The sequence below is a fragment of the Serinus canaria genome, chromosome 12, assembly GCF_022539315.1.
Source record: "Serinus canaria isolate serCan28SL12 chromosome 12, serCan2020, whole genome shotgun sequence".
NCBI classification, from domain to species: Eukaryota; Metazoa; Chordata; class Aves; order Passeriformes; family Fringillidae; genus Serinus; species Serinus canaria.
Window position 1 is genome coordinate 3,350,776 of NC_066326.1, and position 27,981 is coordinate 3,378,756.

Below are 27,981 nucleotides of genomic sequence, written 5' to 3' on the forward strand. Positions count from 1 at the left end.
GGTTGGAGAGGATCCTAAAGGCCCTCCAGTGCCACCCCTGCCATGGCAGGGACACCTCCCACTGTCCCAGGCTGCTCCCAGCCCCAGTGTCCAACCTGGCCCTGGACACTTGCAGGGATCCAGGGCAGCCTCAGCACCATCAGCCAGGGCTTTCTTCCCCATATCCAATAAACCCACTCTCACTTTGAAGCCAGGTGCTCTGGAGTGTGCAATTAGGGAATTTAAAGCAGATTTCGTTAAATGTAGGATGCACATTTAGGATTAGGATCTTTGCTGTGAGGCTAAAGCATTATTTCAATTTTTATTAGTCTTTAAAATAAGTTGCAGATACAGAAATGGATTCATACCTCAAAATCCCTCTGCAGGTCTCTGCAGGAGTGGCACTAACGCTGCTCAAACAAACATCTGGAAAGGTCACAGGTGCTTAAAGAACAAGTTTATTGACAATATTGTCACAAATAAACAATCTAAAGAAAATTTCAGAAATCTCTAAACTTAGAAATTTTAAAATTTTCTCATTGGCAAAATATTAAAAAAAAAAAAGAAGTGTAAGATGTCACTATATTCTTAAACTTTCCTAATTTCAATATATTGGTTCAGTCCTTTAATTTGATAACACACATCCAACCCTTCAGCACAATGAAAATAAGTCAAAGTACAATTTTCCTTCTGCAAGGGGATCTCGATCAAGAAGATTTTTATTTTTTTTGCAAGCGTCTCCCTGAATCCTGTCTGCTCACAACTTGATAGGTAACATCAGCAAGAAATTACTTTATAAATAGTCCAACTGAGCCAAATTAATTCTGGTATTAACCAAAACCTAAATTTCCCCCAAACAATACAAAGCAGACCATGTAGTACAAGAAACTATCAGCATGCATTTTAGAGGTCATTTTTGTACTTCAGGTACATGAACTTAAAACCAAAGAGGGACAAGTGTGATAAAAATGTACTCAGATATTTCATAACATTAATATTTATTGCTTTATATGAATACTGTATTGAAAGCCCAAGCATTCAGTTTACACACAGAAATTATACAATTATATACCGTTTCACAATGGCAGTGAGCACTCATTACAATCTACAAAAAATCTACTTTACAGAAATTTAAAAATTCTAAATATCAAAAAGGTACAGTTGAAGAAACAGGTATAAATTTGGCAGCCAGTAATTGTGACTGGGAGGTTGCAGCTTGCATGTCTTTAAATATGGGAACTGGAAAATATTGAGTTTAAAGCAGTAGTTTGTGCTTTGAGCTGGTTTGAAAAAAATGTAACACTGGCTGTCAAAGTAGCATGTTCAAAAATATTTAGTTCACTTCCAAAATGTTATATAAATTGTGGTGATTCCTCTGCACCCCTAACCCTCGTAGTTCAGGAACATGACCAGGGTCACATCTCCATCCTTCCCATCCAGTGGTGTGATCAGCCCGATGCCACCTGCAAACCTTGGAGGAACTCTGACACTTCTCTACAATATTCACAAGCTCCAAGAAGCACTCAAAAAGGCAAATACCTGCTCGTTTCTTCCAAGGTATTTTATTTTCAAACATTTCTTCTACAAAAGTTTAAGCTAATGTTTTGATTACAACGTTCTCAACATAAAGCACATTTTCTCATAAATAAATGAACTCCTTTCACTCAGGCACCTCAGAAGTATACAAAAATGTTGTCATTGGAACAGTTCTCTTGGAATGTGTTTACTCTGGTGTTTTCAACAATGTTAGTATTTTCAGGGTTTCATATGGGCCAGATTTCATGTGTTTTGTTTTTCCAGAGGCAAAGCAAAGTGCCTTGAGAGGTGAACTCAGTCTTTTCCTATAGAAAAAGTATTTGCTGTATTTATCTTTTATAGAAACTGAAAAATATACCCTGTCCCCCTTGGAACAGCGAGGGTACACGGAGGTGTGCATGCTGTGTGGAGATGTGTGTGTGAAATGGAACACATTTGAAACACACAACAGAAGGTTTCTCGGTGTGTATTTAAATAAAAATCCGGAAACCAGCCTGAAACCCCGAATTTCACATGTCAAATGTTGAAACTGTAACCAAAATATGAAGTTAACTGCTAGAGCTGTCAGAAAAAGACAAGACAAAAAGCTTTCTTGCTTACATACAACTAGGTGTGGTGATCTCCAAAAAGTTGTCAAAATTATAATTACCTTCCAGTTTAAAAACTTTTATTCTAAATAAAAAAAACTATACACAAACCACTGATTTGACCAAACGAAAGTTCAGCGGTAAGCAGGACCTGAAGGAGCTGGTATTCACAGTTCTTATCATGTACAACTCTTTCAAGGTTCAATCCATGGAGAAGTTTATTTTACAACCTGCTTCTTTTTGTAAAACTAAAGGTCCACTTTATTACATAAAATTATTTATACAGTGTAAAACCGGAGCCTTATGGAAAATACTGCCTCTAAGTTTATTTAAATTAGTCTTGCTCCATAGGTTCATCTGCAGCTTCTGTGGCTTCATCACTGTTTTCCATCAGGGTCTCTGAGGAGTTCTCTGGAGTTTCACTAGCATAGGACCCCAGCTCTTCTGTGTCACTGCAGTCAGCTCCACTGGTGGCAGATGCACTGATGTCACTGTCAGCTGAGTGTAAATCCTTCTCTGCCTGTGGCTGCTCCGACTCCTCCATGGGATTGCTCTCCTCAGAGCTCTCTTCAGCCACACTCGAGGAGTCACTGTCTTTTTCTTGATCTTTTCTGTCTGGACCAACATTTCTGGGAGACATGAAGGACTCTAGGAACAGAAAGCACACGGTTACCAAGGGATCTGCCAACATACCCTGATCGTGCTACTTTCCACGTTATGCTGAGCAAAACCTCCACAGCACAGTCAAGGACAGGAAAAACACACAAATCCCAGTTTTATTAAAAGAGGTAAAGAGTCAGAGCACCCTTTCTCAGGATATCCAAACTATCCAAACATACAATAAAAAAAAAGTTATCTAACAGGTAGCTTCACTTAATTAAGTTTCACTGGATAAAGATAAAGTTTAAGAAGTAACTTTTTCTGGCCTCCCCACACCCTCCACTTGCTTTCAGAAGCAGTTTTTTGGAAATTATGAAACCATGGTTGTTTCAGGTGTACAGCCATCATGATCTACAGGAACATTGTACAAACACATGAGCCACAAAAAATGATTCAAAGGAAACTTTGAAGAATATGTAAAAAAATAGATTAGTCTCTTAACTGCAGTATTTACTTTTTTTTTAACTTAGGTACCGAGCCTGCCCTACAGTGAGATAATTTTTACAGTTCTAATAGCATATGAAGATTTGTTGCTCAGTCTCCTCAGGGGAAGAACATAAATTTGTATCTGTATTTAAATAAATTCCATAATTAATAAAGACAGTCAAACAGAGCTGTGACCCATCCCTGTTCTGGAGAAAGGATGAGAACACCTGGTAATAGCCTAACACAGGGATGCTTGAATTCTTGGTGCACCCTAATCTAATTCATGGCCTCAGAAGATTTTAAGTACCTCTGTGTAAGTTTCAAATTGAGCGTAGGACCAAGGAAAAAGAAATAACAGAATTGCTAGATTATGTACAGCTGAAGTAGGAACAAGCAGCTCTTCTTTAAGCACAAATGGAGACCTTCAAAGCAAAGAAAATCCCAACTCCTTGGAAGTAAAAGAAGACAGTGAAATCTGAAATACCTTCCTCCTCTTCCTCTGTACAGTGCTGTCTGGCACAGGAAGCATCTTTTTCTTTATCCTGAGATGTGGAGGATGCTTCTGTCTCTTCCCCCATGCCTGAAGAGACTTCACTGGAGGCAGTTTGGTTTGGTGCATCTCTGGCTTCCCCTTCCTTGTCAAATTTAAGTCTTTTTACCTCATGTCCTTCTGCTTCTGCAGGATCATCCTCAGAGTGCTTATTTTTCACCGGGCTGCTCTGAGCACCTTCTGATTCAGATGCTGGTGATTCACTACAAGCAACAAAACCAAATGTAGCTTTTATTGAAAACAAACATTCTGTATCTTGTCACACTTTAAGAAAAAAGTAGCTAAATTAATCAACTCCTTTGATTAAAACACTTTAAGTGATAACAATAGAAATTTGCTCCACTTTCTACATAACAAAACCTCAAAGTCATCACTCCTTATTTAAGACTCTATTATGCATCCCTTAGAGGGTCACAGTCTTTTTTAAAGTATTTTCAAAACATAAATAAAAACCTGAGCTTCAAACACACTCCTCCTGACAAACCTGTGTTTCTTCTCCTCTGTTTGCTGCAAGCTGGGCTCTTTATGCTCTGTGCTGTCTGGCAAACCGTTGGTTGTCATGGGAGCTGACAAGGAAACCTTCGTCCGACTCACAGGTCTGGGGGTCCCGGGGCCATTTACATTCGATCTTTAAAAATAATAATGAAAAGTTACTCCAGCCTTTCAGCTAAGTCATTTGTTCCTACTTGGCAGAAAGTAGTTATACCCTTCCTTTAAAAGATCAACAGAACTAAACAAATAGATGAAGGGCCTTGCTGTTTTATATTGAATAAAATATTCCTTGCCTGCAACATGCAGATTTGATTAAAAAATTTAAATAACAAAAAAAATTTCTAACAATGAGGTTAGAGAGATCAAAATACAGAGAACATGGCACACAAGCTCATGCTTCCTCTACCCCCATTCCCCAGTATCCCATGTCACACCTCATTTTCAAAGGTGCTTATTCCCAGAACTCTACTGCTTTGATCCAGTACAAGTGAACCCCTGGAGCCAAACTCACCTGTCAGAGTACCCTGGTGAATTCCCGGGGAACATAACACCATTCATCCGATTTAAACTACTGGAATTATTTTTCCTAACAAACAAAACAACAACAAAGTCTTATGAATAAAGAAACTTTAAATCACTTTAAGCTTGTTTGCACAGAATTTTCCAATCTGAATCTTACAAAGTCCCCACTATCAGTCCCCAAGGGCTTTTTATTTATTTCCAAATTATTACACTTGCAGGCACCATCCCTGCTGCTGACTGAACTGTTGGTAACCAAAGCTGAACTCTGCGTGTCTGGCTTTTAGATACAACTACTGACAGCAAGAGAGAGACATCAGGTACACACATATGCATCCTCCCTGTTACCAACACAAGCTTGAAGTTTCATGGAAAAAAGGATTATACTCACTCTGAAGATGGATATACACAGCTGACAACCATGACATTCTGTAATATACAAACAAACACATGAGGAGTTCAGAAACAGAAGCTTCAGCTCTTGACAACATCCCAGAACTTTTAAGAGTTACAGGATTTTGGTCCTATTTGTTAAAATACCTGTGCTCCCTCTTACAAGGTCAGGCCATAATTACACTAAAATTCAGGATTTTATTAAGTTTGTTACTGTCCAGCACATTAATCCTCAGACCTGAGTGTCTGTAATTTCTAACTGAGGGATCTCTGGAGAACAAAGTATTCAGAAATGCTGAAGCATCCTGTTGTGGAACCACATTCTCAAAGTCTCTTCCTGGCTTCTGAAGGATCCCACATGCTGATTCAACTATAAAATGCCAGTTAAGACACCTGTGTGCTCTTCTGAAGGCACACTGCGACACCACAGGATTTAAATACTGAAACAAAAGACATTGGAGGGAAGGGGCCTCCCTTCTTCTTCACCTCTGGATCTACTCTGAAACCAAACAAGGGAGGAAATTCCTGATCAAAAGATTGAGGGTATTTCATCTGATCATTTCTAACTAGGACTCCATACAAAAACTGCCTCCCTCCACAAACTACAGGTGCAGTACTGCACAGTGATTGGGAAACACAGCAGTTGCAGCCCTGGGATTATTTTTTGTCTGCAGTTATTTTAAAACTGCTTTTTGCTGCTGAAAGCTATGAAATAAACTCAGACACTTAAGAGCAGCCATTAGGTGTACTCTGGCTCTGAGCCCCAAGGAAAGCAGTAGACCTTTGGGAGCAATTGGGAAGTTATTAAGTGGTGGCTGTGACTGTGGAGCTGTGTTCTCTCTCAGAGAAATACATACCTTTTCCACACCTCTTAGAAATTTGTCTGTTCCTGTGTAATTCCTCCTAGGATCTGTCAGCAACTCACAGAGTCGCTGGATAGTGAAGGGGATGCTGCAATGAAATAGATTTGTAACAATTTAATTTTATTTTAGTAAGTACAACTGTTAGGAAGCAACAACATTATCACTTTCTCCCCCTTACTGAGAAGGTGGAACAAAACCAGGACTGAAATTTGTTACTATTTGAGCAATACTGGGTGGCACCTCAAGGCTTTATTTTCTCCTGTCTCATACAAAGCTGTTTCCTGTGCTCACCACCACAAAACCCAAGTAGAATCCTAAACACATCATCCCACATCTCACAGGATTCATTTCAACAATGAAAAGGAAATCAGATCATCAACAGCAAACTTTCTGACTGTACTATTCCAATACACAGAACAGAAATTGTAAGGGATTCAAAACAAATTTGAGTCATACACACTAGAGCTAAAAAAGTCTCAACTTGTAGTTTATTTCAGGTTTTACAAAACACAGTTACAGAAAAAGCAGTAAATGTTGGAATTAGTAGAACCATTGTACTTCAGCTGTTACAAATAATCTATTTTGCTACAACTGGACAATATACTCATCTATCGAGCAACAGATCAGGAAAAATAAGTAATAATAATAATAAGTGATGTGTAAGCCCATAGGAACCACAAAAACACATTTTTTGTTTTGACAATTCTGCACTCAGTTTCATCCCTGGTGAAATGAGAAACTGACCTTTCAGACAAGCAACACTTTACAAACAATTCCCAGTTACCTGAGGTGTCACACACTTTCAATCCAAGTTCAGTGTCACATTTTAATAAATTTCTGTCAAAAATATTTCAGTAAAATTATGAAACACCATACATTTTTATAGTTAACTATTGGAAGCTGAAGCCATAAGCATTGAAAAAGTTATCTAAGAAGAATATTTGGTACAATACAATATTTATGAACCATTTCATGGTTGGGAATACAATTGACCCCAAATCCAGAGCAGCATCAATCCAGACTGACATGTATGTGTGTATACATCCCCATACTGTAAATTTTTGTCCAAATTCCACGTTTATTTTCTGAGGAAATCAGTACATGGTATCTCCAGCCTGTGTCATGAGCTAACACAGCATGGATCTCCAGCTGCTCATTAGCTAAAAAGCCACATTAGAGATGCCCCAGCTCAGGGCAGAGAGGTCAGCACAGCTCCAATTCATCATCCCACACGACACTTTAACTAAAAGCCAGTAGTACTCAGAGAGTGACTAAGTATCAACAATTTAATTATGTTTTTCAGAACTGCCTGTACATTATGTTACTGAGGAAGTCCTAATCCTCAACAAACCAGAAAAACCACAGGAACAAGTGTTCCCTCTAATTCAGTTTATTACATGAAGGCTCTTAAGCTTGACAATAGTTCTGGAATTATTAATTTACCTTCCCTTGCTCTTCATTGGTCAACCAGCAATCTCTGACACCCAAATTCTTCATAAAATCATCAAGCTTAGAAGAGACCTTAAAGATCAAGTCCATACTCACACTATTCAGACTCTGCACAGTGCCTTCTTTTAACTCAAAAAGAATTTACTCAATCTGTTAATCTTTCCATATACATAAAATATTAAATTGATCTTACTATTTCTTGTGATGGTCATTTTGGTTTTGGGTTGGAAATTCATAATGGAAGAGATTTTGCTATTTTTTTAATAGAATAGACAGTCCATTCAAAAATCCATTTATTCAACAGAAACAAAAACATACAGATTTTTAAATTATTCTCCATCAGCCAGATCTCTAAGACATCCTGGGGAATCAGTACCTGACTAATTTGGGTTTAGCTGTACTTTTAACTGGTCTCCTGGAATGCTGTGACATGAAGTGTCCTGGAATACCAATGCAGTGGTAATTCCCCAAGTACAACAGAAAATTCAAGAAATGTGCAGCCTGCAATTAATTCCAGAAGGAAAAGCTGTAAAGCTATGGGTTTTGTTGGTTCTTTTTTTTTTTTTTTTTTTTACTCTCAGTTATAACAAGTTAAAATAAAAAAGGCAAAACAAAAGCCAACTCAATTCCCTCCAAATTCTTCCCAGCAAAGTGAACTTCGTGCATTGAGCAGCAGATGGCACCCGGTGTCACACAATCACCCCTCTGTACAGAACTCCTTCAACATTTACAAAGGCTTTTAGCTGACAAAACCCTAAGTTAACTTCACCTCAGAAACTCTTTCTGGTGAAAAAACTATTCTTTTAAAATAGTTCAACAAGGTGATTTAAAACAGAAGCAACTTAAAATGGTGTAAATCTATGAAGGAACGCCAATGTAAAGTTTGTGAGCAGTACAAGAACTGATTGTAAATACTCAGAAATTTAATTAGCTCAGTACATGAGCTGCATGAATAGTCTTGATCTGCCCACTTAAGGTAACCACTTAAAATTCTATACCAACACACTCGAAACTGCACTTCCAGCACTACAGTCCAGAGTGAGTAACAAACCAAAAATTCATCTGGACAGGACTGAAGAGGGATCTGGGAACATTACTTATAACAGCTATATTAAATTGTAGCAAAAAAAAAAACCTGTAAATGAAATTTGGATTATGATCTATTTTATTCATGCTGTGAAAACTTCTCTGTCATGAGAGATCCCCAATAACTTACAACTTGGAACTTCCTTGTTTCACTAACAAAAGATAAAAGGATGAAAAAAAATTACAGAAGTTCCTACTCCAAAGCAATTTTAAGAGAATTATAAAGAGAATCGGCTTGGCAGACCTGTGCAGACACACCATGTCAAATAAGATATAAACAGGTTAAAACAGCCAGTTAGTGCTTTTGTAAAAAAAGGCACTTCAGCTAGAGATACCCCAAAATGGGTCATTTTTAATGTGTTACTTCTTCGACTCAAATTAAAAGTTTTTACAGATTTGCTACTTTGATGAACTCTTTCCCTCTCTCTTAAACACTAATAAAAATGTCCCAATAATAAAGTCATATCAAGTAGGTTCCTTGTCTGCCCTAGTACCCTGAAATGACACCCACAGCACTAAAGCAGCCTGGATATACAAATCACACAATCCAAAACCTGCTGCTGCTGCTTTTTGGACAGATCCACATGATTCAGCTTTTACAATCACATCCTCCCTGTGGGGGTTACAGGATTTACTAAATAAACCACTCTGCAACCCCAGATCCTGAAACATCCCCAGGCATTATTTCCTTTAAGGTAACTAATGGATGCAGTTTGCTTCCTCAAAGCCTGGGAGTTTCACTGCAAAGTATGAGGAAGCTGAGCACCCTGAAGTGTTACAGCAAAGGATGGAAATAGCCCAGGCACAGCTCCAGACTCATCATCCAGAGGTTTGCTCAGTGCACTTGGGAACAACAGCAGATAACAGCAGCCCATTCATTAGCTGTCCCTGGGAGAACATTACCCATTTTGTGGGCAATGAAGCATGAACAAAAAGCTGGGGGAGGCGGGAGAGAGGCAGACTTGAGCATAAAGGATAGGTTTGTTTTTAAATTCCTGCAGTGAAGCAGCCCGGTATAAATATTGGGGAGCTGAGAACAAGCTGAATTTCACATTCTTAGAAGTCTCCTACATGAGAGCAATTGTGGGGGGAAGAGGAGATCCGACTTAAGACTCCTAAACTGCCAATAAATGAAGCAGCATGGAACAATGACAACATAAATGATAAATACAGCATCAAATACAATACTAAGGACATGTCAGTAGTACCTCTGAACCTGAAATTTCAGAGTATCAGGAAGGCAAGATTTAGAACATGCCCATTTATCAAGAAGCTGAGAAAAATGCTGAAAGTCTCTTAACAAGCACTGAGCACCACAAGCAGGATGACTCAGCTTACGGCAAGCATGTAATCCAGTTTAACAACAAAAATACTAAGTTACCTAGTAAAAAGGACACACCAAATAAGACAAAAACATCAGGAGCTTTATTTGAAAGGAAACAAAAACTTCAAAAATTAGGAAACCAGCAAAGGGCACAGATACATTTCACTTTAGGATGCTGTCACCAACAGATCAAACACCCCATGTCCTTCATCAGTATCACTTCAGCTGTAAATTTGAATCTGGCATAATTTAGTAATTCCAACCCATGCACACCCTGTTTCTCACAGCATGATTTCTTCAAAAGCCAGTGAACTGCCACAAAACAATCAGGAACTGAACACCAGAAGACCTCTGTCCATTTGGTATTTCAAAATGCACTAAAAGAAATCTGACTTTACTATTTAATCTCTTAAATGCACACAGTAACATGATACTTCTTTGATCTGCAGTGTTTAAAAACTAACCATATATTGAAAAAACAAAGTGAATGACAGCACAGCATGTCACATGTCACACTTTTCATTCAGTGACACAATAATAAAGTTCAGTAACCACTGTAACGTATTTCCAAAGTGCATATTTGCTTCTGCTCATCTATTCAAGGAAGCAAAATGAACAGTCACAGAGACAGTACAAACTAGTATGTTAAAAATAGGGTAAATATGTTTGTTACCCTGACTTTAGAAAACAAAGGATACATACCCATTAAATCCAGTAACAATTTTCAGGATTCTTTCTTTCATCTCTTCAAAGGGAATATATTCCACATTTGGATTGGGGGGCCCTCTTGGTTCAGGAGCTGAGGTTCTGAAATCATCCATGACTTTCTCCAGTTTGAAAATAAAATAGCCTTTAAACTGAGACCACTGAACCCTGCATAAAACACAAGCATTGAGACATAAGCAAGTTAGTCCTAAACCCAAAGAACAACAGTGTAAGTTTATGTTTGCATAACAACCTTCACCCTGGTATGCCAGTCCTGAGATAAACGAGGCAAGTAATGCAGTGCTGTTTTCCTTCCTGAATTTAAAGCACGGTAACTATTTCAACAATTACACTGGAACAATGGGGCACAAATCAACTGCCATTAACAGCAGGGGAAGCCATTTCCTTAAAGAACCAATATCCAATGACAAGGCAAACCTAAACCTGAAATATACACGTGTCTATACAATGTCAAGCGAGCCCAGTTTTCATTGAGCTCATAAGAGGTGGAAGGGGTAACAAACAAACAAACCCAACCAACAAAAAACCACAAAAGGCCACACCAAAAAACCCACCACACCAAACCACAAAGTTTTTCAAGTTTGGAGTCCATAGAGCAACTATACACAGCATTATCTGCTCCCCTCAAAAAACCTAACCAAAGGCCTTTTGTAACTCCACACACCTAAAAAACATTTCATGGTACCTCTTTTTCTCAAAAAAGCAAGTACTCCTGTATCACAGCTGGCACTTGCTGACAAATAACTGAGTAAAACAACTTTGACTCCCAAAAAACATTCCCACAGCAGTAAGCTATTAAGATGGTTCCCATTACCTCCTGCCTTACAGCTTCAAGTTTCATCCTTTATAAAATTCTAGATTTTGACATTTTCAAGCAAGCAGGTCCCTCTCACTGGGTACAACAGACAAGTGCTGAGGCAGCCCCTCCCCACCCATGGCAGCCCCAGCAGACATTCAGGGCCTCTCTGGGATGTGCATGCTTGAGCAGCACAGGGAGCCATGCGAAAGCAGCAACTGATTTAGTTCAGAATCGATTTGTTTCTATTCCTGATGCAGGAGCTTGCACAGCACCAGCACAGAGAAAAAGAAGAAACAGGGAATAACAAACCAACAATAAAGAAAGAGAGAAAATTATCTTTGACATTTATCTGTAACACACACACTCTGGTAGGAGCAGGCTCAAACCAAACAAGTGTAAAATGTGAGCCCCTGGACAGCCCTTCAGCTCCTGCTCAAAGCAATATTCAACTATACAGAAAACTATTTAGCCAAAGGCTCTATCTCTACAGGCTGCCTTTGGCAGCCCTGCCTATTTCTGACCCCACACAGCAGCTGCCCTTCTGTGGGGCTGACCCAGCTATGTGTGCTGTGACCCATGGGTGGTGATGTTTGCTTCTCCAGCACCAGCACCACCAAATCCCAAACCATGGGCCAAGGAAGCTCCATCAGCCTGCCTGCACCAGAAAAACAGGGCCACGTCATCTTTGCCTAATTTTCCCCTTTGTCTCAAAGAAATAATTATGAAATGAAAAGGGGGGAAACACAGCTCAGGTTTATCTACAGAGATCCAAACACGAAATCCCCTGTCTTTCACCAGGAATGATAAATTTTGCAAGAATAGGGGAATTCCAAAGAGGAAAGCAAACCTCTGTTTTCCTTCACAAGAGGCCTTTAGGCACCTCACAACAGGAGGGATCACAGGACTTAGTGAATAATAATAAAAATTAATAAATAAATAAACATCAAGGTCTGAAAGGGAATGGTATGGACTAAAGAGCACCACTGAGTCTAGCTGGATTGTCTCCAATCAGCATTCTACATCCAAAGCAGAACACTATGACGTTCCAATGTACACTATCAGGCATTACTACTGCAAATGTTAAATTAAAAAGCTGTACAGTGTTACCACCATGAAACCAAAGTGTTAGTAACAAATCACAGATTTAATACATAAACAAACCACAGCCACAGTAAATAACCTCATGACAGTGTGGGATTACTCCCCACAGAGCATCCCAAGAGCTTTACTTGCCTCATGAAAGGGGATTCCACTATTATTCTAAACATTCTTTGACAACCCCGTTTGGATATATTTCCACACTGTAAAACTTAAATTGTTCTTTGTTTTCATTGTTATTTATTTCTTTCTAAACAGTAACACTTATCTTTTCACAGACTATTAACCCATCAGTGTTTGAAATAAATCAACAACATGAGGTTTAAAATGGCAATCTCCTGCCTGAAAGTAGCACCCACCTTTTACAATGCTGAAACTGCAGAAAACAAAGATTGTAACATTGTGCCCATATCAAGAAGTGGAGAAAACTGTCACTTGGATTTTAAATTACAAATTATAATTAGCATTTCTCCCATTATAAAAAGGCTAAGAACTTACATCTGCAACACACTGAACTACTGACACAGAAAGCGTCTCTCAACCTGCATTTCAAACCACTTGCTAAATGGCTGTTTGGCCAGGTAACACAGGACAGGTTACACACAGAGGCAGCACGGTTTGAGGATATACTCACCCTGCAATCACAGGGTGACCACAGCTAGCCCAGAGAGAGCAACACCATCTCAAATCAAGCCAACAAACTGTTGCTGGAAGCTGTGTAAGCACAGCAGAAGGGGCTCAGCACAGCCTTGCTGCTCAGACATTCACTGTGTTTCTCCAGCAGTTTTTCCCAGCACTGTTGGATTCCCTGCTGCTCGGGCTGCAGTAGCAGCAGCAGGAAAGCTGAACTGCTCAAAGGCCACTGTTACACTCAGTGCAATCTCAGACAGAGCAGCAATTCAAACAACAAACACAGCTGTTCTGTGCATCTCCTGACATCAGTGTTGTTAAAATAATGAACTCATTTCTGACCAAAAGAACCAAAATTATTTCTGCAGAGACAGTAAGATTTTCTCAGTTCCCATTTACTTCATGGAAGTGATCAAAAGTGAGTGTCACAAGAGCCAAGTCACCTTTCCTGTTTTACCAGTCTATGAAAATGACATGTACAATTGGCATCAGCTGAACTTTACAAACTCACGTGTCTCATCCATAGAGAAAACCAGTTCCTTCATAACAATGGGTAGAGCTGCTTGGCAGTACAAAATTAAGATTAGAAGTCACATATCCTGCTAGCTATCAAAGCACTCTTTATCTACAACTCTAGAAAATTTTTTTTCCCGTTCATGGAAAGACTGGTTGCTTAGAAATACAGACAACAGAAAAGACAAACAAGTGCCAAATATCTGTTTTCAAGGAAAAGAAAAATATTCCACATTTATTGTAAGCTTCCTGAGAAAGACCTCTATTTTCTCTGCTTTGTTACACAATGTGAGAACCCAAAACCAAGAGAAAAGTTTGGTCAATACTTTCCATAGTCAGATCAAGAGCCAAATAGAAGCAAAAGAAATTTTTTCTACTCTCTGCTTTATGTACAAGCTCATTAAGTTTTATACACTGGAAAATAACTGATAAACAAGATAAATTCTGTAAGAAAAACAAATTTAAGAAATTCCATGGAGAAAATACTGTTCGTACTTTTTTTCAGAGCAGACTTGTTTATAAATACTTGCTCTTCCCACTCAGCACTGCACATTATCAGCCTTTTCTTCCAAACCATGCTCTTCCTGTCCACTACACTAGCTTGGGAATTTGTATCAGCAACTTTGAGAGCTTTTAGAGCCACTCAAAGAAAAAAGTTACTGAGAACACTGCATCATTTGAAACAACACCTTCAAAAATACTACTTAAAAAAATTAGCTGATCCCAAAATGTTTTGGTTCAGTGTACTTTCATTTTAGAGAATGATGGCTTTGTAGTTATATATATTTTCTGTGCTTGAAGGCATCTTTGACTACAGTATCTGGGTCACCCTGTGTAAATTTACCTGTACAAAGAGCTCTCCTGGGCTAATGAGCCTGGAGTTCCACATATGCTCCAAATAACTTAGGAAAAAATGCCAGCTTATCATAAAAGTCCTCTGCTTTCCTCCCACCAGCTCCTGCACCATACTCCTCCCCTTTATCAACCTAAATTATTTGCCCTGGCATACAAAAAACCAAGAGGAAGAAACTGATTTCAAGTAAAAAGCCCCTAACAAGAAAAAAAGTCAAAGGCAAAGGAATGGCTGAAGAGGAACAATCAATCACAGCACTGCAGAACTAGAGTTTATATCCATATAGACACCACCCATTTCAAATTTTCCCAGGGCAAACACAAATGTTGGTAGTTCAACTCAAAAATGTAATTGTTTTTAAAAAAGCACCTTTAAAAGTCAAGCAACAAATGAGAGCATGGAAGCTCATACAGAGTCCAACAAATTCAGTCTTTCTACCTTACTTAAACATTTTATACATGCTAATAATGTGCCTCAAGGTATGAGATGTTTAACACCCTAATATTGCACCCCTGTGCAGTCCCTGACCTTGCAATTTCATTGAACATCAGAAACATAAGAGAAAAATGGATGGATAAGATTTCAGTGTTTGAAGACTTCAAAGTGTTTTCAAAGTCAATCAGGAAAGCAGACATTACCTGACCAAACAGCCAATCCTACAAAGAACATCAGCAAGTTTTAAGATTTACATATAATTAGAGAGACAAGGTGACAAAAGGCTAGGAAAGGGTGAGGCAAGACATGAGACATGAAATGAGCCAATAGGGATTAAATTAAATGAGAGGCTAAGCAAAAGAACCACTAATAAAATTATTTTTTTTAAAAAATCCCACACAGAACTAACAAAACCCCAGAATGGGATCAAAATTAGTAAATGAAGGCAAGAAACTTAAACTCTAAGAGGAAAGCCACAAAGGAGGGATGGGGAACTCCACAGTCAGAACAGTGAAACAGTAACACACTGAGTCACTGAGAGTTGATGAAGCAGCAAAAAAATCTCCACTGCACAGGGAAGAATAGTAACAAACAACAACAAAAAGAAGAGAGATTAATTTAGACACAATCTAACATTGTCAGAGCAGAGTCACAGAAGAACACAATCCTAAATAGCTCTGTTCTCTAATAAAAGCAATCAATCTATTTCACATCTGTACTTGAATTACATGATTTGCTCTTGGAACTAATCCATTACTACAGATCAACAGAATTTGCCAGGCAACATCAAACAAGTTTAGAAATGCACCAATTCTACTTGATGAACAGCATCCTCAGCAGGGAACAGGCCACCTCAGACTGAAAGAAGGGCAAAATCTGATGCAATGCTTTGATTTCAAAGAATTAGTAGCAGAAAGTTACTTGCAAGGAATGACTGTGTCTCTGCTAACATGATTTGCATAGGATTTATCCTTCCAAACATGCATATCCAAACAAAATTGCATTTTACATGGAAATAATTTAACCATATCATTCCCAGAGTGTAAAAGACATCCCCCCCATTCCCTTATCTCCTGCCTATGCAAAATGCTTGTCCTGGAGAAACTGTGAAAGCAGGTTCTCTCTTACCAAAAAGCAGATTTTCTCTCCTACCACAAAAGTTATTGGGGAGGAGAAGAATCAGCTCAATATCTGCACTGTTGTTTGTCAGAGAATTAACTGATATTTTCTTCTGACCATTGGACAAGTTTTCATAGTTGATTCTTTTGCCACTTGTTATAGTCACTTTGGGAGATAAGGTGTCAACGAGAAGAGTAAAAAACCTAAAATATTTAACAAAGTTGTTTGGGCAAGACCTGACAAAGATAAAAATCCCTACTATTTTTAAGGGAAAACTATCCATGTTGAACAAATTACATGGTTTCCTCTCACATACTTAGCACTGCAAGGCTTTGCTGTAACAGTGCATCCCTACACCAGAACACGACTTGGACACGAGGTGGAGGCTGGGCTGCCAAGTCTCCAGGAATGCAGAAGGCAGCTCCACTGATTTACTCATCTCCTTTTAAAAACTGACATAAAACATCAGACATAGCCCTGGGGGAGTGCATATGGCTCATCCACTTTAGACAAACTCTACAGATTTTAAGGTTCAAACTCCAGTAAGACCTATTGAAGCAAAGCAGGACAAAACCTAAAATTGAAGTACTGGAGGAAAAATTTAGAGTGCCTGAAACAAGGCTAACTCCTGAAATGAAAGTACTGCAATTGTTCCATAAATCTTTCTGGAATTGCCTTACAGATTAGAGGTTTAATTAAGAAAGACATTACATTGAAGAGATGTTAAGCTTCCAGAGACCCAGCTATGTACTTAAAACCTGAAGAGTCCCAGGAGTCCTGGTGGGATGTCTGTCTTCAGATTTCACAGTGTTTAAGTTCATTACAAAATTACTTGATTTAAATTTTAAAAGGATGCCATCTGTTTTGGAGAGATGCTGAATACCACACAGAACATAAAATGAAACCAAAGTGGATCTACTATTGATTCTGTTCATTGAACAGGCCATAAAAGAAATATCAGAACTTAATAAAAGGGAATACTTCTCTCTCCACACTTCTCTCACTATTGGCTCTGTGACAAGCAGAAATTTAAAAACAAACAAACAAAAAAACAGCACAAAACAAAAATACCTCCACCAAATTAGCATATTTAGGATGCAAACATTTTATGTCCAGCTAAACTGATTTTAAGGCAATGTCTTCAGAACACACAAGGAAAGAACCAGAGGACAATCTCTGAGGGAGTCACATGACATGGAACAAGAGATGTCAGTCACTGGTGTTACCTTTGCCCCCAGTTTTTGATGACTTACATGACACCCCCGCAGAGACCTGCTAGTAGGAAACAGGTGTTTTGAAGTGAAGTAACTTGCCAACTTTAGTAACTGCTTCTTTTCTTTTGTGTCTTGTTCTAGAGCTCATAGGAGATGAAGATATACTTTAAGACAGTAAATTCCCCAGGCTGTCAAAGGCAAAATTAAAGTTTCATCCAAAACAAGTTAATTCTTTTTCTATTCTGGTCTATCAATGGGATCTCCAGAACTATCTGGAAAGTGAAATGGCAGAGAAAATGAAGTGGACTCAGCAATCACACACCCAAATCAAACCCCTGGCAAGGCAGCAAACTTTCCAGCATGCTCTTCCACAGCCTGGACGCACGGCCCATGCCTGCCACCAGGGAGCACAGAGCTCGTGGCAGGCAGGAGGAGCCCCAGCGCGGCTCCCTTCCCCCAGGCTGTGCAAAGAGCAGCAGCGGGGAGGCAGTGCCGGGAGCCTGCCCGGGCAGTCCTGTCCCCCTGCCTGTCCTGTCCCCCTCCCCAGCAGCGCCTCAGCTCTCGGAGCAACACCCAGGGATCTCTCCAGCAGCCCAGGGAACCCAGGGAGTGCAGGCCTGTGGAGAAGGAGACCGAGGCCACGCTCAGCTCTTCCCTTGGCTGGCTCTGTTCTACTCCTACTCCCTCCACCTTTTCATGGTTTTGTATCAATCCTAAGCTTATCCAGCACACCCAAATTTGAGATCTATTCAGTGGCTGTAAACAAAGATATCAGGACATACACAATTATACAGAAAGGGTGCACAAGCTAAAAATTTTAAGAACTGCCTGTAAAACACAATTCCCAGCATTTTCAGACCAGCAAATGAAAAATCCCAAACCTGTTGCCATTTCACATGTTAGCTTTCACACAGGAATTACTATCTCATTATTTAAGATATAAACCAGATTGCTTCTTAAACAGGTGTGCTTTCAATTTTTTTCAGAAAATACCACTGAACATTTCTGGGATAAAAAGCTGCAGCACTGAACTCCCAGTAACAGGGACATGAGCCATGCTGAGGTTCCCACAGGGATCCCATCCCAGTGCAGAACAGGAGGGTGCTGGCCCACCCGACACTCAACCTTGTCCTTTGTCTACACCAAAAGGGGCAAGGCCTGCTCTGCTGCTCCCACACGTTCCTGTGATCCCACACACAGGGAGGTGAGGCAGATCACTGATCTAACCACAAAATTAATGCTGCAGATAAGGCTGAATAAGATGTGTGATGTGACTAGCAGGAAACTAAGCCATTTTTTTAAGCAGCAGCACTCATTTATCAGGTAAAAGAATTCCACTCTTGTGTCAAATATTCTTTATATTTTAAACCTATTTTTCTATTTGTTGTGCTTTAACAGTATTTTGATGCAATTCATTTTATTGTCATGATTTTGCACACTGCTGCTATTTTCACCATTCACACAGTGCATATTAAAATGGGAAATTCCAAACAATGACAACAGATTTACACTGTAAAATCCCCTGTACACCAATGGAGACTGGCTTCTGGCAAGCAGACAAAATCAAAGCCTTAAGCAAGTGCTAGATCCTTTGAGTGTTTATAAATGAACAATCAATTTAAAAGTTGAGGTGCTCCAGGTAGGGTGAATTTCCTGGAACACTGCCTTGCTGCACAGTGTGCTCCTGCTGGGAAAACACTGGCAAAGCACTCGTCCTGAGGGAGCGTCCTGTTCCCTTTCACCTGATAAGTCATGTAAAATTAAACACTCACATTTTATCTTCAGCAGGGTTTTACCTCATGTTACCTTTCATTTTAATTAAAAATATATTGAAGAGTTCAAAGGAGGAAAAACTGGTATTTCCCACAAGCACAGGAGGTGTTTTTCCATTTTCACTAGCTGATTGTTGTCAGCCTAAATCCAGTCTTTGCTCTCCTTGAGAGCACAATGAGCTCATTCCAGAACCAGGGAAACTGTCAGGCATTAGAACTACATCTTCTTCAGTAGTGAGAGTGTTCACCTCTGCTGCTTGCAAATGACTACTACTTTTGCCAGGAACAACAAAGATTAAGACTTAGTTATGGAAACAAGCAGCTGAAGAAGACATTAAAGCACTATCTTTAATCATCAAGGGACTAATTCTAATCTCTGCTGATAAATATTCAGCTGACTCTAACAGAATATAGCTGCCCCACAGAACACAAACAAAATTTTAGGCCAAAATTTTCTAAGAAGTACATTTGTGAATACAGTTATCTAAAACCAAACTCAAGTACCTTTCATTTGCTTTTATTTTAAAGTCAAAAACTGACCACAGAACAAAAAAGTCCAAGATTACAACATTCTTCATTCAAAAATGAACTTCCTTGTATCAGAATAGAAAGCAATAGAGGACACCAATGTTGCTTCAGATATCACCAGTTTGCCCAGAATGACCAAATCCACACAAGAACTGCTGTAGGCCCTCTGGCCAGTGTGGCTGTCACTGTTAGAGTAGCTGGGCACCTCAGAGGAGCTGCAGACCACACTGACGCAATATGATCAGATCTTTATTGTATCAAGCAATAAAGCTGGGAGAACAGATGAGGAAAATGCACCCTGTGCAGCTACTCCTGGATCTCTGCTGCAGTGAGTCCCTGTGCTTGGCACCATATGCAGTGTCCCAAAAACCCAGAGGCCTCACTCAGGTCTCACAGCAGTTCTGCTGAGGTCAAGGAAATTGCACTTGTTACTGATTCCTTGCAAAACCAGAAACAAAAGCCACCCAATTGGCTTCCCCACAAGGCAGTTCAGCCGACACATGCTAAGCCTGGGATGACAAGGTGTATCCTACCTCACTGACCTAATCCACAGGCATTAGGTGTTTGTGCATCATCACACTCCCCTGCCACTTCCAAGCCAAGCATCACCAGGTATCGCCATCATGGAAATTTTGTCATTGTCTCAAGTGGCTTTATTTCTAAAGCTGAGATCTGCCAGACACGTATCAGCTTTGTGGAAAAGCAGCATCAGTCTGGTTTATCCATAAATTGATAATCCACTCTCCCCAAGTCAACCAGACTGCTTTGTACCCCTCCTTCTGTGTGCACTACTGCCTCATTCCTTCCCCCCAGGTGCCATCAGGCACAAACCTTGCCAAAAGCTTCAGACAGGAAGAGGGATCACGGCTCACCAATAACAAAGTCAAAATGGAAAAACGTTCTTGCCACTGAGAATTGTATTATAGAGTGAACAATACCTAAATGCCTGGGAAAGTCCTTCACTTGAAACACTAACAAGCACAGCCCCTACAGAACAGAGATTTGAGGTCCACTGGAAAATATCAGAGGTCACACTGAGGCAGTCACTACAGCAACGTCACTGAAAGGTGAAGGTACAAATCAAGATAAACCCTGAGGGTGACAACAAATCCTATCAAACAAGGCAGAGAAGTGAGCTTGAGGAGAAGGATGAGCACAGAATACAAGTACAAGTGATCATCAGAAACACATGCAACTGCATTAACTACCAGAGAATGCATAGTAGGGAGGCTTTCTGTGCAAAGTGACATGGACTGGCTGCCAAAAAGATTATCAGGAAATGTGCTTACAAGAATGAACTGTGTATAGCAACAGGGAAGGAAGCCACACTCGCACTGCAAATCTGAAAGTGCAAAGAGCTACATTTGTGATTAAAACATTCCAATAACCCCAAAAACCTCAGTGCTGCAATCAGAGTTTGCTTTTTGCCTTTCCTTACACGTGTGTTCCATAGAGAGACTAATGCTTATTAGGCTCAGTTCATCACACACATTTTATAATGGCAGTTGAAGTCTGACCTTTATACTGTAAACCCCACTCCCAATAGATATGAAGTGGCAGCACTTAAAATAAAACACTACAACAGTGTTTCCCAAAGCAGCAAGTGATTTCATTGATATCACCAACTGCTCTCAAGTACTGCAGCTACACAATTCACACAGACAGAAATTTTTGTTTATAATAGAGGTAAAAGAACAAGGAAGGTAAATTAGTGTTGACAAAGGTACATCAGCAGACTTTTTGACCAAAGATTCCTCTCCTTGCAAAACATCAGTGGATTATGAAACAGAAAAGTGTCGGTGGAATACGAATTAGTAGGGGGTAATTCCAGATGCTGAATGGAATGGAGTTAGTGAGGAATAAGAGTGGACAACAATGCAAGGAAGTTTACTTACATCTCTTGCTTTAGTGAGAACATGGAAATGGAAGAGGCTTACACTATCAAAGGCACAGAGAAACTGCTTTCAGAAAAATATGATAATGCTTATTACAGCAGAACTTGAGAATTGTTTTATTTCATGTTTTTAAAAAATCATACGGAATTACATTCCCCAAATAAGCACTAAGATTTCCAGAAAGTAAGTTATCTCAAAATCAGAAAAAAATGCCAGAACACACATGTTGAGCAAGACAACTGCTTGCTGAATAAAAGCAGAGAACATAGTTAAGGGAAAAAAATAGACTTAATTTAAGCATGTGAAATAAGCCAGAGAACATATGGCTAAAAAAACCTATACATTTGTAACAAGAGAAAGGATATTATACAAGCCTTCACAGTACATAGTTAAAACAGTTAAACTGAGATGCAAACTTGTTCTTGTAGGAATTCATGGCTACTGTATCTTCATTTAGCTCTCCTACAGTAAACTGTTTCACTTGCTGTAATAAACTAATAGGAAAGTTAAACTGATTCAAAAAAGCTTAAAAGTGTAATCAGAAAAAAGTTCACTGCTACATAAAGTACATGAAACAGCATCAAAAGGTCAAAAGTATTTTTGCCATTATCTCTGGTAGAACTGCAGTTATGTAACTTACATTTACAGTTATGTAATTTACCAAAGGCAAAGCATCCCTGATCCACCTGACAACTGCCGAGGAGGGAGGACCAGAGAACGCTGTAGTTCAACCTGAGAACAGCTGCAGCCCCGGTGCAGCTCAGCTCCCTGCAGTGCCTGAGCTGCCGGGATCCAAAGTCCAGCCACACCCAGTTACAAAAGCCGGAGCTCAGAGCCCACAGCAGGGCACCCCCTGGGCTGGCCCGGGGGAAGCCGAGCACTGCCAGCCCTGCTGTGACAGAGGCTGCTGCGGGAAGCTGAGGCAGCACAGCTGCCTCGGAACAAAGGCTCTGCTGGTGGAATCCAGCTGCTGACTGCCACCAGGGAAGGGCCAACTGCATCCAGGGAGATGGAAACAGATTCCTTCCTGAGAGGCACCGGGCCCAGGATGCTCCAAGGGAAACACTCTTCCCATGCACATGGATAAGCAGAGAAACAGGGAGCCAAAGTGAGACTATGGAATTGCCATGACTGGAGATTTTCAGAAATGCTGCACAAAGCCCTAATCAATTTTATTTAGCTTTGGAATTAGCTCTCCTTGAGCACAGGGTCTGCCTGGATCACCTCCACAAGTCACTTCCAACTAGTCTGTGGTGACAATACCGATGTCCAGATTTGCCCTATACTCACATGAATTAAACCTGACTCAAGAAACTCTGCAAAACCCACTTATGCTGGCCCTCCAGGAAACATGTGAAGAAACAATTTCAGTTTTCAGGGTCAGATGAGGTTCAAATAAACATTTCAGAGCTTCCAAAAGAATTTCACTACAGGAAGAAATAAAACCAGAATGTATTTTAATGGCTGTTTAAGTTGCACTAAACAACTTAAGGGGAAGAACCAGTGTAACTGCATCACATCCTGGCCAGTGCTCTCTACTTAGGCCTAGAAGGATTTTACAATTATTCACTTCTGCCTACGAACTGCATTGCTCCGGATTTTGGTACTTCACTACTTTCTGAATTCCTTCACTGGCAGTAAGCTTCTGCATTATACTTTCCACTACAGTAAGCCATTAAAACTGCACTTTATAGGTTCCCTGCCCCAGGGCAAGAGTGAGGGAAATGCAGAAAAAACCAACATAAAATTTTTGATTGCTTTAGTTTTCAAAGTTTTATTTTCCACTTTAGAAAAATCTAGCTTTCCAGTCCAACACATTAGATCTTCTTGGTGAAGTACCTAAATAAATGGTTTTAAAATATTTTTGCTATTGAAGGGGCAGAGTGACTCTAAACCCAAGAGAATTTCCTAAGATGTAAGAGAAAACATTTTAAATACAGGACACAAGATCACAATTGATAAGTGATCTTCATAACTATTTTTAAGAATTCTTCAAAAACAAGAAAAAAATGTCACTGTTGCATTTTACTTCTAGTACTGCAATGCTCTGATTTCTATCCCATCCTCTAAAGCTCTTTCTACTTCAGAAAAAATAGATAAGTGGATTTCTTACAAAAAAATAAAAAAAAAGAACACAAAACCTCATCATGTTTCTAGAGGTCTTTCAGATACAGCTAAGTACTAGGACTAAGAGATTTCCTCCCTCTTCACTTTCCTCAGTGTTGCAAGTCACACTGATCTGTTACAAACTGGAGACAAGGAGGTTGTAACAAACTTCCCTGACTGTACTTGGTCTCATAAATGAAATTCCATGTTATTATCTCAGTAAAAAGACAGGTTAATTCAGGAGTATGTTACTGCTCTGAAAAGAAAAAAAAATTCCTAAGATTCAAGACAACTTTAAAAACGTTGAACAACAAACTTTATATTATATTTCATCTAAGGCTGTCTTACCATGGCAACTGTTAAGAAACAAAAATATTTCATAGTAGCCAAGCAATCAGACTTTTGCTTCTGTCACCTCTAATAAAGGAAGTTTAGACTGGCTTCTGCAAATGTAGGCCATAATCTCAGCAGCAATTAAGTGAATGGTTAACTTTGTACAAGAGGAAAACTTCAACTTCAAAAAGATGAAGTGAATGCACATCATTGTATGATCAGGACTTTACTGCACAGCACTGATAACACACCTAAGCTTACAGTGATAATAGAACCAAAATTAGCAATGTGTTTGTTCCACACCTCCCTTGTAAGTGAAAAAGACCTCTAATTACAATAAAGATACTAAGAGCCTTATCACAGCTGCAGTGGTGGCTTTACCACCCTCACCCTTTGTTCCTCCCCTTCACCACCTCTCCAGCTGCACTGCAGCTGGAAGTACCAGCTACCAGGACAAAACACGTGGATCAAGGAACTGAGCCTTGTCCTAAAGAGTCAGTACTGAGAGAAGTTCCAGCCCCAGGTTCCTGTGGAGCTGCAGAAGCAGCTCAACAGCCCAGGAGGAACAGTGACCCACGAGCTGCACCAGGCAAGGCTGCTGCCAGAGAAATCCCAGGAAGATCAGAGCCTCACCTAAACCTGCACCTACCTGTTCCGAGCTCCCTCAGATGAATAAGCACTTTGGAACAAGTGGGGGCAGGGAAGTATCCAGCGACCTTACCTGAGCCTGTGCTTTCCATCTGCTGGGTGAGCTGCATGTGATCAAGCTTTGAGGAGAACCTAAAACATCACTTTAGTTTACTTCATTACTACCTTTTCAAACTAATTTTACTGAGTCACCAAGATCTGCTGCAACTGTGTCTGGAAACATATGGAGGATGAGAGCATTTACCCTGGGATGCAGACTGCAGTTTATCCTCTAACAATCAGTATTCATGATGAAGTTAAAAAGCTGACAGAACCCCCATGAAGACCATGTAGCTCTCCTAGAACTAACAACAGAACACAAAAATATTTCACATTTCACTTGTCCTGATTTGCCTCAGTACTTTTTGTTTGCTACATTAGGAACAGGCTGTGACTGAGTAAGATCCATTGTTGTTCAATAATCAAGTCTGCAAACCATGGGTGTAATTACCCCTGACTAAACCATCCCCACTGCTTGTTTTTTTTAAGCTATACTCTGAACTTTGTAAAAATCCTAACAAATGTCACGGCAAACTAGTAATTTCTCACTTCAAAGTATCTACTCGCTTAGATTCTATTACACAAAGTTATTTTTACATGAGTGAAAATAAAGACTATCTAGTGCATTTTAAATTTGCACGTATTTGGAAGGTCTGCCTATTCCAGAATACTTGTACTTGTCAAGCTGTACCAGCTTAAAAGTACATTAAGTTCTTAAAAGGCATGTTAGCAATCTTCATATGAGTGATTCCCAGGAGATATTAATTTTTTTACTCATTTTTCCCCTGATATTTTCATACATAACACATCAGTGAACACACAAACATGTTTCATGAACAAATACAGACTTTGGTAGATAATATGAAGCAAAACTGAGTATTATAAAACAGTATTTCAATGCCTATCTCCAGATTATATTAGGCATTTCTGATGTTCACATCCAACACCTTTTAAAAAAACTATTTAATGCAACTGAAATGTTTAAGAAGGCTGAAAAGAACAGACCTCAAAAAAAAACAAAAAAAAAAAACCCTGGAAACATAGGAGGCAGGATCTGTATATCAGATGACAGACCTCAGTTCAGGTTTAATTGTGTAAAAATAAAATTAAAATAATTAAAACAAACCTAGATTTCCTAAATGAAAATAAAAATCAGAGAGGAAATAATTTTCCCAAGAACTTGCCCCTGTAGAATCACTTTTTAAAAATTACTTAAAACATGAAGCATTACAGCTGTGTATGTTTGCTGAGCATAAGCCTTCCATTCAAAGAGCAAAGTACATTTCAGAACTTGTTTTTCTTTCTAAACCATTAATCCAAGCAGCACTAGCAAGCTACTAAAAAAAAAAAAAAAAAAAAAAAATCAAAACCTACAAAACCTCTTACAAGTTTGCAGGACTCCAGAAACTCAAACAAAGCCCCTGCGGTCACTGGTTGATCACAAAACACTCGCAAAAGCAAATCTCCCCTGCTGGAGCCGTGGTCTGGCACTAGGCCTCAAAAACAAGGAGACAGCCTGGGCGCCAGAAAGTGAGCCCAGCTACGGCAGCGCAGCCGGGGAAGCCTTTCCCCTTCCTGCCAAATAGTGAGTCGCAAGGAAGTCACCAGCAGCGATCCCTGGAAGGAGCGCGGCTCCCTCCGCTACCAACCGGGAGAGCCGCCGGGAAAGCATGGGAAGGGCGGCACGAGGCAAAGTCCACCGAGCTGAACAACGACGGCAGCTCCGAGTGGCTCCCACACACCGCGGCTGCAAAGCACCGCCGGATCGGCCCCCTTCACCAGCAGCGCCCTGACACAATCACAGGATGGTTACAGAGCTCAGAAAGAAACAATGTGAGCGACTGATATCTTTATGTAAATAACACAATTAGATACTGCGAACACAGTTATACAACAGTGTATAGCAGGCATTGCAACAGCAGCTGAACTTGCCACTTGCAAAACCTGAATCTCTCTCAAAAATCCAGGGAAAGCAACAGGTTTTTTATTGTGCTGAGGAGGATCAGTAAGACCCGACAGACACCCCAGAGCAAAGCCTATACGAGAAGTCTCCCCTCGTTAGATCAAACTATCTGCAGACTAAATTAATCCACACAAAATTAAATGGGAACTAAGGAAAGCTTATTCAGCTCGCTGAAGCAACCTACAGGCAAAAAAAAGGAATCCTGGTAGAATCTCATTGACGTAAAAGGCAAAAATTGTTTTAAGTCACAACTGAGGACCACCAAAACAGTCACACTTACATCGTCTCTCCAGTCTTAGCAACATGACAAAGAAACTGATCCAGTATTGGACACACTTCCTTCTTTCCTCTCTTCTCAAAATCTGTTGGCATGAGAACGACACAAAAAGAATGGTAAAAGAAGACGGGACAGAACAAAAATTCACAATAATTAGTCGTTTGCTTGAACTATCAGTACAGCTCCCACATAAACACTGTTGTGTTCTCACAATGCTCCGGCTGTTCCCATGAACTCCACCAGCTTCCCAGCCCTGGGAAACACCTATTATTTTTCCTGCGGAGAAACCGCACGCACCAGAGTAGCAAAAGTTGATTTGCAACTTCTCAGCAGCTACGGCACAGAAAGAGACCGATTTCCTCAAGCTGAGCCCAGAACAGAGTGGGCTGGGGAGGGAGAAGGGGACAGGTTCGGGCTGGGCCGGGAGGCGAGGGAAGGGGCCGGGATGCGGGGGAAGGGGGAGGAACGAGGGAGAAGGGGCGGCCAGACCGGGGAGTCCAGGGCGGCAGCCGGGGAGACCCGAGAGTCACCGATCCCCCTCACGCAGCCCCGAGGGTCGTTGGGTAGGGAGATCGGGGGCTGTGCCCTCCACTTCCCCACAACGACCCCCGGGCTCTCCCCACTCTGCGGGACCCCCCCCTAGCGAGCAGCCCCCTCCCCACAGCGCGGGGACCCGTCGCCCTCAGCGAGGGGCGCTCTCCCGACAGGGTCTGAGGGACCTCAGTCTTCCCCTCCGCGCGGCGACACCGCTCCCCCAGCCCCCGCCGCCAGCCTCGCCGCCACCTTTCAGCGCCTCCTGCAGCCTCTCGACGTCCATGATCCGCCCGGGCGATTCCCCCGCGGCTCCGCGCGGCTCCCCCGCCCCAGTCCCGCGCAGACCGGGCCGCGCTCACAGCAAGACCCCGCGCTCAGCGACGCTCCAACATGGCGCCCGCGCCGTGCCCGTGCGCGGCCCCGCGGCCCCGCCCGCCGGGGGCGGAGTCACGGGGCGGAGCCAATGGGCGGTTCCGCGGCCGGGCGGGGTTAACGGGGGTCCCGCGGCAGGGGGCGGGGCCGGCGGCAGTGAGGGAGGGGCAGGAAGGGCGGCGGGAAAAGCGGCGGGAAAGGCTCAGCCGCAGTGCCCGGCCGACAGGCACGGACCGAGAGCGGCTCTTTTTGGGCTTCTCTTC

General features: G+C 40.9%; 1 protein-coding gene across 1 annotated transcript; it reads right to left on the bottom strand.

Moving 5' to 3' along the window:
* Positions 1-419: 419 nt before the first annotated feature.
* PPP4R2 (protein phosphatase 4 regulatory subunit 2) lies at positions 420-27,766 on the bottom strand. Its single transcript, XM_050979228.1, has 9 exons — positions 27,596-27,766; positions 26,816-26,897; positions 10,567-10,737; positions 6,000-6,093; positions 5,141-5,178; positions 4,742-4,816; positions 4,223-4,366; positions 3,673-3,941; positions 420-2,750 (listed from the first exon to the last, which is right to left on the bottom strand). Exons 1-9 carry the CDS (start codon positions 27,627-27,629, stop codon positions 2,437-2,439), a joined length of 1,221 nt encoding a protein of 406 aa, XP_050835185.1. The 5' UTR covers positions 27,630-27,766; the 3' UTR covers positions 420-2,436.
* Between the last annotated feature and the right edge of the window lie 215 nt (positions 27,767-27,981).